The 13,242-nt window shown below is 36.5% G+C and overlaps 1 protein-coding gene across 1 annotated transcript in view; it reads left to right on the plus strand.

Annotated features, from left to right (window-relative positions):
* LOC140159654 (uncharacterized) overlaps positions 1-13,242 on the plus strand; it is a 44,646-nt gene that overhangs the window by 8,964 nt on the left and 22,440 nt on the right. The window contains exon 2 of the mRNA XM_072183148.1: positions 13,145-13,233. Within this exon, the coding sequence (XP_072039249.1) occupies positions 13,145-13,233 (89 nt within the window). The remainder of the gene's footprint in view (positions 1-13,144; positions 13,234-13,242) is intronic.

Below are 13,242 nucleotides of genomic sequence, written 5' to 3' on the forward strand. Positions count from 1 at the left end.
ATAGGCATTCCTAACAAAGGTTTGAAAAGTTTTATTTTGATGTTTTATGTCTATTCCTTATGTTATGTTTACACGAATTACCAAGTCATGACCCATGTCTTATTTTATTTATTTTAGTTCTTATTTTAAGTACTTCGTGCAAACTTCTATTTTCACAGACGCTTCTGAAGACGAAGAGAGGGACCATCATCAGTCACAAGACCAAGATGATGATGATGATGGCAGTGCTGCACCTGGAGGAAACGACATAGGCATTCCTAACAAAGGTTTGAAACGTTTTATTTTGATGTTTTATGTCTATTCCTTATGTTATGTTTACACGAACTATCAAATTATGACCCATGTTTTAAATTAGAATCATGAAGATCGCACATATTAAATATACATGTACTAGTAACTATTTTAAGTACTACGTGTGAACTTCTATTTTCACAGACGCTTCTGAAGACGAAGAGAGGGACCGTCTCCAGTCACAAGACCAAGATGATGATGATGATGGCAGTGCTGCACCTGGAGGAACGACATAGGCATTCTTAACAAAGGTTTGAAACGTGTTATTTTTATGTTTTATGTCTATTCCTTATGTTATGTTGGCACAAATTACCGAATTGTGACCCATGTCTTAAACTAGAATCACGAAGATCGCCCGTATTATATATATGTATATGCCTACTAGTAACTATTTTAAGTACTTCGTGTAAACTTCTCTTTTCACAGACGCTTCTGAAGACGAAGAGAGGGACCATCAGTCACAAGACCAAGACGATGATGACGATGATGATGATGATGATGATGATGATGATGATGATGATGATGATGATGATGATGGCAGTGCTGCACCTGGAGGACACGATATAGCCATTCTTAACAAAGGTTTGAAACGTTTTATTCTGATGTTTTATGTCTATGTTATGTTTACAGTTACACGAATTACCAAATTATGGCCCATGTCTTTAATTAGAATCATGAAGATCGCATATATTATATATACATGTAGGCCTACCAGTAACTATTTTAAGTACTTCGTGTCAACCTCTATTTTTACAGACACCTCTGAAGACGAAGAGAGGGACCATGACCAGTCACAAGACCAAGATGATGATGATGGCAGTGCTGCACCTGGAGGAAACGACATAGGCATTCCTAACAAAGGTTTGAAACGTTTTATTTTGATGTTTTATGTCTATTCCTTATGTTATGTTTACACGAATTACCAAATTATGACCCATGTCTTAAATTAGAATCATGAAGATCGCACATATTAAATATACATGTACTAGTAACTATTTTAAGTACTACGTGTGAACTTCTATTTTCACAGACGCTTCTGAAGACGAAGATAGGGACCATCATCAGTCACAAGACCAAGATGATGATGATGATGGCAGTGCTGCACCTGGAGGAAACGACAAAGACATTCTGAACAAAGGTTAGACATGTTTTATTTTTATGTTTTATGACTATTCCTTACTTTATGTTCATACGAATTACCAAATTATGACCCATGTCTTAAATTAGAATCATGACGATTGCACATATTATATAATTTAATGCAAACTTTATTTTCACAGATGAAGAAGATGACATCGACAGTGCTACTGAGCTGACATGGAAGGAAGGAGATTGGCTACTGGTAGAATATGAGAGTCAACTCTACCCGGGATGCTGCGCTACTGTCAATGGAAAAGAGACCCAAGTGGACTGTATGGAAGCAACGGGATCGTATTGGCAGTGGCCTAAGGGATGGCCAAAAAAGAGAGACTTAATATGGTATCCCAATAATAAAGTCAAAAAGAAACTGTCTCCGCCTGTACCAGTCTCAGCCACAAGGCTACACATCAGCAAGTTCGAGTTTTGATGGAAGTTCCAGAAACTACAAAACACATTTAACCACACGTTTAACCATTGATGGTGTAAAATGTAGATCAATGTGTAGTTGTAGCTATGTGATGTTGTAGAATTAGCCCTTGCATGATAAAAAAAACTGCTATTGGAACTGAAACATATTGTTACTCCTTCTTGAACCTTACTAAATTAAAATTCCAACGTAAAGTTGATAAACTAAAATAGTCCATATAAAAGCAAGACATGTCTTAAGATTGGGATGATATGGGATGATTTAATTCTAGGTGAAAAAAGGACTTACTATCGGATGTGCTCAACACCAATGGTTACTGAATCCTAACATGTTTCTGTCTTTTAAATAAAAAAAGGGAAACACAGGCCAAAAATATTAACCAGAAAATTCTTATTCCTTCATTTCTCTATTTTTTTGGACTATGAGTGTCTTCAACCCCCTTTATTGCCATTCAAAAGCACTGGTAATTTGAATGGGCAAGACACTGCTCAAGCCAAGAAAATTATCAAGAAACTGGAATAAGAATTTGAAACTGAACAACTGTTGCAAAAGTAAAGTCACAATACAACTAATACATGTTATAAGATGTCAAGTAAGTCGCCATTGCTTGTTATAAAAACATTAATCTGCTACTACTGATGTTTCAGTTTGTCATGTAGAAAATAACACGTATAATATTTGTCTTACCTTGCCTCTGGACACAATGTCCCCTTGCTCTCTGGTCTACCATTTCCAGGGGCTATTGGCATTTGGCTTGTGAGGGATCCATGCATATGTCCTTCCATCATAATGTTGGCAGACGTATTAATACTATCTTTGTAAATCATTTACTATTCTTTTGCAGACCACTTAAAAGCTTGGTTGTGCTATGTTGATTAAACATGTTGTAGTTAAGTTTTCCCGAGGAGTGTTAAAATAAAATACAGTCGTATGCCTTAATAGCGAGTTGTAGGCCTGCTATTAAACATCTCAATGAATAAACTTCATGATTTCTTGTGTTGTTAAGATGTAATTTGTTTTGCATGGAGCACAGAGTACTAGTAACTCATTAAAATAACATATAGCAGTTGAATCGATTTCGTTTGTTTGATTATTGTGTTGTGGATCAAAAAAAAAAAAAAAAAAAAACGCCAAAAGATTACCAGATAATTTCTTATTCCTTCATTTCTGTAATTTTCATGACTTAATACGTGTTCAGCCCACATGATTACCATTGAAAAATACTGGTAATATGAATGGGCAAGACACTGTTCTAGCTAAGAAAATTATTTAGAAACCGGAAAAAGAATTCTCATCGTAATTTTTCTGACTTTATTTTTAGATTCATTTTCTGAACATGTATTCAGTATACTAAGTACTCTACAGTAACGTCCCAACAATAATTAAAATCAATATAGAGATCATTTTAACACAAAACTTCGATTAAACATGAAAACCTGCTGCAGAGCCAAAATAAAAGACCATAATATTGGATGCAATTGGTTCTACCACCGCAACATACGATTTAAATTAAATGACATGTCCACCATAACGTCTAATACAATGAATGTAATGTTATATTATTTACATTTAAAATACGTGTGGGACATTCTATCTGCAATTTTTGAATCTGTGGTGATTTAATATGATAATGGAGTACAATAACGACCTTTAAGACGTATTAAGTCAGCGTTTTCATTACATTTAAAAAAGAAATACTGACTAGTTGACCGTAACGTCTCAACACTGATCTAATAGTCCATGACTCTTGGCTACCACAGCAGATATTACTTTCAAACTGTTCATGTTACCAAGTTTGATCATATTTTAACTCCCAGTTAAGTCAATCTCTTTAATTATGTTTTAATGACCGTATTAATAGCATGTCCACATGGACAGCATAACGTCTAGACACTTGTGTGACATGAACTTTAATGAGTCGTATATCAATTTGTGTACACTGAGTTATCTTTTTAGTACCTGAAATTGATAGTTAAGGCCTTAGGCCTAACTGACAACTGGGAAACTTTACTTTTGAGGCAACTTTTTTTTTTTACCTTGATGTCAGATAGTGGGTCACTTTTGGACGGAAATGCCCATATACTGTATAGAAATTATGCAATATGACGTCGAGCATGACAGAGTCATCTTCATTCAAATAAAATTCAGGTACCCGTAAGGTACCACGGAGCAATTCGCACGATAATACAATAAAACAGATGAAAGGTATGAATGGTTGTGGAATCGAATTGCAGACCTGTCCCTCTGTCACCTTGAACTGCATCTCGTAGGCAATGGTAGGTAATAAACCAACCGGAACGATATAACAATTGAAATAACAGCATGTCTTGGTCTCAATTCAAGATGTGCAATTTGGACACACCTACTCGTTGGCTGATTTATACTTCAACAGTTCCTCAAAGTGATATCAGAAAAGCCACTATCTCATTGTTCATTGGCCCGCACTATGCGCTCGCCCCGGGGCACTCAACTTTAGAATTGATGGGTATATGTGCCTACATTTTGTACAAGCGTCGCGAAGTAGGCGCATATCAGTACAAAACGTTGGGTTTTTTTTAATTAAAAAAAGGGTCAATTATGTACAATCAAAATGAAAAAGGGGTCATTGGGTATAATATTTTGAAAACTGAAGGTGCCTGGTCATCGGGTATAGTCGGCTTCAAAAGAGGGGCATATATTGACAGGCACATACCGTCACCTCTAAAGTTGATGCCCCCGGGTGCTCGCATTATATTTTGTTCATGGCTCGGCTTTTAAAACTCCCACACATCACAATAAGGCTATTGAAAAGTGTATAGAATAGCTAATGATAGACTGGTCCCTGCGATTAGTCGCGGACCCGAGCGACAATATAGTAAACACATCGAGTTTATAACACAAGTGACAGTAGTCGTGAATTATGGAGGGTTTCATTGAACTTCTACCAGCAAAATATGGAATAATACTAACACAAGACACCAATCGAGATGATGATACCAGCCATAATGGAAGGCTTGTATTTGACCTTCTTATGAATCCAATTTCGTGGCGAGAAGTTAAAAAGGTAATGTATATTTCAAGAAATTTGGGTTCAAAAATTCCGTATCAGCTCGTATCATCAATTCCGTAAATATGGCGTATAGAGGCACAACTTGACAATAAACTGAACTATTTAAACGTAAAGGACGCACGGGATACACATAAATTTGTGTTTCCTTGCTGGCGGAATAGTTGTAAAACTCTTTTTTGTCAAAAAAGTTGGACAATTTATGAATTATGATTGGCAAAATAGCGAAAGGAAATAGACTTTTCCAACCATGTAAAACTACACTGGGTTGTTGACATGGTCGACATACATTAAGACATACGCATGTTCCTAAAGTAGGAGGTAAGTACTATAATTAATTGTTTAAAGTGCTCAACATACCAGCAAAAAGTCATAGGGTCATCAGAGTACAGGGACTTTGTGAAATACTGGGTACAAAAATAAAGTGCGTGAGCCGATATGCAACATCAAATATAAAAGCCGATTTACATAATTTCCCATGACCTTACAGAAGTGATCGTGCTCAAATATAAAACTATAGAGTTTGGTCCTTGATATGCACCATCAATTGTGTACTTGTGATCAATATTGCTAGGCAAACAATCACAGCAAACATGCCAAAATCCTCCCATTTCTCCTCCATTTACACACATATAAACCCATCCCTTAACTTCTGGACTTCCATTGCATTTACACGGTGTCATGCTTCAGTGAATCCGACTAGATTTTGAATGCAATGGTCTCTAGCCTAGAATGTGAAGCTATCGGTGAGCAAATTCTTGGCTAGACTTCTAACCTTTACTCGAATTGCACACGATAGTTACGCATTCGATGACGATGCTAGCCTAGAGTACTTTGGTTTTTCGGTCGGACAGCGGTGCAATTTTTTACACCGGAAGCGGAGGTTATTCTGTTAATGTTGAAATTTGGATGGAAGTTATTTCGATGACTGACGATGAGTCAACTGTATCTTTTGAGCAAGATTTGCGTATTTTGGACAGTCTAAAATTTTGCTGAAATGTAATTTTAGCAACATTTTTGATGCAATCGCCTGTCGTGATCCAGTTGTAGTAACTACAAATTTCGAACGTTTGAGGACTTGTTCTCAAGTTGTAGAAGGTGCCATAGGGTGGCTAGAGTGTTAATTATTTGCATTATAAATGTCGCAAAATATTAATATTGACAATAATTAATAACCTGTTTCACCTCTCCATATATTCCTACATTGCTCACCTGTGTTTTCATATCATATTTTGTGGTGAAAAATTATTACAAATGTGTAATTTGCAATCACTTTTGGAGCAACGATTTCTTCGAACCGACGGCTAAGTGTGTATGTGAATGCAAATTAAACACATACACAGCACCTGTTGGAACTCCCGGTCAGAGCCGGGAGTTTCAATTATTGGAACTGGTCGTGATCGGCTGTGTTTACTTCTGAACTTCCATTGCTTTACACGGTGTCATGCTTCAGCAAATCCAACTAGATTTTGAATGCAATGGTCTATAGACTAGAATGTGAAGCTATCGGTGAGCAAATTCTTGGCTAGAGTTCTCGAGCAGCTAGGCCTATATCACAATCAAACTTCTAACCAAGTTAAAATTATGCAAATTTTCTAGCACTGCCCCACGCACTGACTGCATGACATCACGTGCACAAAACTGACTAATCGTGTGCGTAGGATCGGTGAAATTTTTGGTAAAAAACACCTTGTGCATATTGTCCTCCTCCGTTGAAAAACTGTATCCTCTGAAGTAAAATCAATCATGACCACTTGAATACGCTTCCTTCCAGCTTAGTCAGAAAAAATATACCATGTCCAACAAAAAAATTATAACAAAATTAATGAAATTTGAGTATCTTCAGTAGGGTGGTTCTTATTTTTCAAAAGTCTGAAATACCATGCTCCTACCGGGCCTAGAATGGTTCAGTTTGATGAAAAACTTATTCTGTAAAATTTTCAGGAAGATCGGAAAATATTTACTGGTAGCCCAAGAGCCTCCAATATGGTGACCCCTGTCGTGATTATTGGTCATCGGACATTTTTGAGCAATTTTAGGGGAGTATATTTTAAAAATAGAGTGTCTCTTGATATTCAATCTTTCTAAATGCATTAACAGTAACAGTAACTAGTTTAACATGTATAACAAAATGTGCCTTGTATTAACTTCAATTGTTGTTTTAAACTCAACCAGATATGGCACTTTGTGCTGCGAATACTCCTAAATACCGGTCCTCAGCCATTTTCAAGCATTTGTAAGGGAGTCTAATATAAAAAATAGAGTGTCTCTTGATACCCAATCTTTGTAATTGCATTAACAGGGGTTAACTAGTTTAAGGGGGTACTACACCCCTGCCCAATTTTGTGCCTATTTTTGCATCTTTCTCAAAAATTTATAGAGCATTGATGACAAGTAAGATATGTATATTATAGGGGCAATGACTACAACTACTGTACTGGAAATTTTATTTCAGCACAGACAATAGTTGTGGAGTTACAGTCAAAAATGAGGGAAAACCAATATTTGATCAATAAATCAATAACTACTTGCCTTGATTTGCTGAATTTTCAGTGCAGTAGTTGTAGTCCTTGCCCCTATAATATACATATCTTACTTGTCACCAATGTGCTGTAATTTTTAGAAAAATGCAAAAATAGGCACAAAATTGGCCAGGGGTGTAGTACCCCCTTAACATGTATATAACTAAAGATGTCATGTATTCACTTCTATTGTTGTTTAAAAACTCAACCAAATATGGTAGTTTGTGCCGTGAGGACTCCTAAATACCGCTCAACAGCCGGCCATTTTCAAGCAATTTTATGAGGGGTCTATTTTCAAAATAGAGTGTCTCTTGATACTAAATCTTTGTAATTGCATTAACAGCAAACAGTAAACATATAGATAGCAAAAGATGTCTTGTATTCACTTCATTGTTGTTTTATTCTCAAACAGACATGTGCTGTGAGTATTAAAATATGGCCGGTTGTCAGCCATTTTCGAGCAAGTATAAGTGGGCCTATTTTCAAAATAGAGTGCCTCTTGATACTCAATCTTTGTAATTGCATTAACAGCAAATAATTTAACATGTATAACAAAAGGTGCCCTGTATTCACTTTCATTGTTGTTTTACTCTCAACCAGATATGGTAATTTGTGCATGCTGTGAGTACATGGTCGTCAGCCATTTTCGAACAATTTTATTAGGGGGTCTATTTTCAAAATAGAGTGGACCTCTTAATTCCTCAATCTCTTTGTAATTGGCATTAACAGCAACAAGACAGCCTGCAAATGTCTCTATAGGCAACATCTGCCAAGTAAAGTCTCCACCTGTGGTATCTTTCTAGAGCAGCCTTGGTTCTTGATCGACGCCCAGTGGCCACAAAATGTGAAATGGTTTAATCAATGCAAAATGGGGAGGGTGAGAATGAAACGCTCAAGCGCATCAAAGTTGCTGCACGGCTAATTTCAGATAGTCGACTGGAAGACTTTGTCACACAGAATACCAGAAGACTCTTGGAGAAGTTGGGTATTATCAGCTGACTTTATGGATCATGATCCAGAAACTTGGACCAGATGATGACTTTCTTGAGGGGGTGGAAATCATTAAAAACATTAAGGTGACAAACGACAATCCAAAGCATGGAGTGGCACTGGTGCAGGAGTTCAACCAACATATTACACAGGATGAAGACCATACCAGTTGCAGTTCCTGCTGCAAGTTGTATCTGAGCATCAACGGCAGTTTCCTGACAGCAGAAAGTCAACATCCTTTTTATGATAAATTGCAGCAAATTATAAAAATAACTATTCCAACTGTCTGACAGTCAGCACAGACTATGTTATTTGGGTGAGAACAATGAAAGTGAATACAGAACAGTTTTTGTTATGTTAAGGGCGTACTACACCCATATATTGGTTTGATTGGTCTAAATAAATATTTTTTCATTTATAGCTAGGCGATATATGCACGGATCATGTGAAATAAACAAAAATATGAAAAAAAGAAGAAAAAAGGTGCTTTTAAACAATTGTAGTAAGTCATTTTAGCCCTATATATATTTTGTTTACTGTATCCTAGTTACTCAGATGCGTGTTTCATAACAAACCATGATTTATTCTATTCAGCATGTTCAAGTAGGGTACATGAATAGAATACATTAAATCCTTTGTTATACTCTCTATAGAAAATCTACTGGTGCATGCAAAATATATAAACACTTACACAATGGATGTATAGTCATTAGTCAATAATATTATAATGTGTTGTCAGGAGAAGAAAAGGCTATTAGGTCACCGTATGTCAGGTTATAGGTCAATTGGTTCAGGTCAAATTTAAGCATCAATTTTGAATACACATGTGAGAGTTTGTGATATCATAATGAGGAATAATTTTGATATTCTGTCTTTAACTGGATATATATCGAGAAGTGCAAGGTGGATATACTAATATACCTTGGGATGTAAATGGTGAGTACAATATAGAATGCCTAGTTGAGATGGATTTCACAAATAAATATACAATAGTTACCAAAATCAGAAACGTTAAGCTTACGGAAAACTACCCAATATGGTGGTATAGGTGACAAGAAATACAATTTTTTTCAACATTGCTGTAGTATGGTTGTGGTAACCTGTTACCTGTGGCTTAATTAAGTTTCAGTGAAATAATGTCGCAAGTTAAAAATACAAAATATAGCTCAACATTGAAAATAGAAGCATTTTAACCAGTTCCTTTTTGATAGTTGTGGAGCACCAAGTTCATGAAGTCATAAAAGAAATCAGGAACCACTTATTCCCATTTTACATATCAACTTTATTTCCCTAACGTGTTAGCAACACATATCCAAAATTTTAACGAAATCCATTGATAGTAAGCTTTCCAAAATGAAGTGAATTTAAATCATCAGTGATGTACCACCTTTTGGCTTATACTTTTAAAAGCATGTAAGCTACGTTGATACCGATGCCACCAATAAAACGAGAAGATTTGCCCCTTCATTTTACATACCACTTTGTCCAATTTTTTTTTGTAATTTCTTCACAAAATGCAAAAAAATGCAAAAAAAAAATCAATGGGTGTAGTACCCCCTTAAACTAGTTGCTTTTAATGCAATTGCAAAGATTGAGTATCAATGGATATTCTATTGGGAAAATACCCCATAAATTGCTCGAAAATGGCTGACGACCAGTATTTAGGAGTACTCACTGCACAACTGGTTGAGTTTAAAACAACAATGGAAGTAAATACAAGACAGCCTTTGTTATAGATATTAGTTACTGTTAATACAATTACAAAGATTGAGTATCAAGAGACACCATGTTGGGAAAATAGACCCCTTGAATTGCTTGAAAATGGCTGACTGACCAGTCCGTATTTAGGTTCTCACGGCACATAACTGCTATATCTGGTTGAGTTTAAACAACAATGCAAGTGATTACAAGACATCTTTTGTTATATGTTAAAGTAGTTGGTGTTAATGCAAGTACAAAGATTCAGTATCAAGAGACAATCTATTTTGAAAATAGACCCCTTATAAAAAAGTTGCTCGAAAATGGCTGTTAACCGGTATTTAGGAGTACTCACAGCACAAACTACCATATTTAGTTGAGTTTAAAAAATCAATGGAAGTGAATACAAGACATCTTTAGTTATATACATGTTAAGAGGGTACTACACCCCTGTGGTAAATTTGTGACTACTTTTGCATTTTTCTCAAAAAATAATAATACACTGACAGTAACAAAAGTTATGTATATTATTGGGGCAAGGAATCCAATTACTACACTGAAATTTCAGTGACTCAAGACAAGCGGTTCAGTATTTTTTGATAGGAAATGAGGTACATCCTAGCGGTACCTTATTTCTTATCATAAATAACAAACCGCTTGTCTTGGGTCACTGAAATTCCAGTGTAGTAACTGGATTCCTTGCCCCTATAATATGTATAACTTTCGTTACCATTGTGTTATTAGTTTTTGAGAACAATACAAAAATAGACACAAATTTATCGAGGGGTGTAGTACCCCCTTAAACTAGTTACTGTTAATGCAATTACAAAGATTGAGTATCAAGAGACACTCTATTTTTTATATTAGACTCCCTTACAAATGCTTGAAAATGGCTGAGGACCGGTATTTAGGAGTATTCGCAGCACAAAGCTCCATATCTGGTTGAGTTTAAAACAACAATGGAAATAAATACAAGGCACCTTTTGTTATATATACATGTTAAACTAGTTACTGTTAATGCATTTAGAAAGATTGAATATCAAGAGACACTCTATTTTGAAAATATACTCCCTAAAATTGCTCAAAAATGTCCGATGACCAATAATCACGACAGGGGTCACCATATTGGAGGCTCTTGGGCTACCAGTAAATATTGTCCGATCTTTCTGAAAATTTTACAGAATAAGTTTTTCATTCAAACCGAACCATTCTAAGGGGTAGGAGCATGGTATTTCAGACTTTTGAAAAATAAGAACCACCCTAATCTTCAGTCATCAACATTTTTTGTTCGTTTGACGCCAGAAAAAAGTCCATTTTCAAACGGCAAAATTTTCCGAACGGAACCACAGATTTTCATTCTGTTTTCGGCAGGGCCAAGCAGTTGCTCGAGACCATTGCATTCAAAATCTAGTCGGATTTGCTGAAGCATGACACCGTGTAAAGCAATATAAAGTTCAGAAGTAAACACAGCCGATCACGACTGGCGATTGCATCCAAAATGTTGCTAAAATTACACTTCAGCAAAATTTTAGACTGTCCAAAATATGCAAATCTTGCTCAAAAGATTTTTTGACACATCGAAATAACTTTCATCCAAATTTCAACATTAACAGAATAAATAACCTCCGATATAAAAAATTGCACTGCTGTCCGACCGAAAAACCATAGTAAAGTACTCTTGCATCAAATGTGTAACTATCGTGTGCAAATTTGAAGCTAGAGTTCTTGAGTATCCAAGCAGCTTGAATGTCTCATATGAATAATGCATGTGTCTGACCCCGTAAGGTCATAAATTCATTCATAAAACCACGTCGGGTCAATTCAGACGACTCGAGTCTGATCGGCCAAATGAGACGATGTGTATGTGACGTTTTGGGTTCATGAATATTTAATGAGCAGTGCAATGCTGCCTCACATGGTAAAAAAAGATAACGGGGATCACTAAAATTCCGAGGCTATGCACTTTGCATGCTTAGTGGTGCGTGACATGCTAACTGGCTCCTTTATTTCTAACTTCGTAGTTCGTACAGCGTGAATCGGGGTAGTTCATTTGTGTATACTTACCGTACTCGAGAAGTCTAGCTTCGAATTTCCACACGATAGTTACACATTCGATGCTAGAGCAGGGGCGGCAGAACAATTTTGAAAGTGGGGGGGGCAGTCAGGCAAAGCGGCAGTGTGGTCGTGAGCAAGTTGAGGATGACAATATCGACCTCCTCCGCGAATAGCAAAGTAACAGCGTTAGTACGGCAATACCTCGGTGTTGAACTTAGCAATGATTTGAAATGGTCTACTCACAAATGCCGTGTGAATGTGATCAAAACTGTTACGTTAAAAGCAAAATTAATATTTCAGGTCTATCTTTAGACCTGGTTTACATTTGTAACTGTGGAGGTCAGACTTTGGATCCTTTTAATCTTTTCTTTTCCTCCTCTCCTATTCAAGTCCAAAAATGAAACTGCAGCTATCAAATATTTTAACAGAATAATACAAGAACAAGTAAATGCCAAAAAGTTTTTCCTCCATGTAATCTCCATATAGTCAGACCAGGTCTATCTTGCTTTGTGCATACGGACCATTTAAGATCAACCTTTTTTATGGGCGTCCTCGCCATATTCCACCCCTGCAAATTTACATTGGTCTAGGAGATTGTTGCTTCCAAAAATGGACTTCCATGATTCATAGTCTTAACCCTAACTGCAAAATACTACAAACAACTTCACTGCACGTACATGTATATGCATCCTAGGGGATGTGATGACGCAATCAGCCAAAGTGATACAGGCACACTTTTGTTGGCCCGGCCATCGTAAGACCCGTGGCTATTGGCTAAGTGTTGGCGATCTAGTGCTTGCAAGCGAAGGGTCTGGAGTTTGAATCCCACCCAGAGCAAACAGCTTCTTTGTTTGTTTTCTCTCTTTATTCCTTCCTTCTTTCCCTTCCAGTCGCCAAAAGCAATTAGGGCATTAGGGTTAATTAAGTACCGTATAATTTTAGTGACACAAAGTTGATTTGAATTGTTTGTTGCAGGTGAAGTTGCCTCCCTTTGTGATGCTTGCAGCGAGCTCATCCATGTGGGCTTTCTTGGGGAACATGATGTCCAACCAATTGCTCTTAAGGTAAGAGAA

This window comes from Amphiura filiformis, chromosome 8 (genome assembly GCF_039555335.1).
Source record: "Amphiura filiformis chromosome 8, Afil_fr2py, whole genome shotgun sequence".
Lineage (NCBI taxonomy): Eukaryota > Metazoa > Echinodermata > Ophiuroidea > Amphilepidida > Amphiuridae > Amphiura > Amphiura filiformis.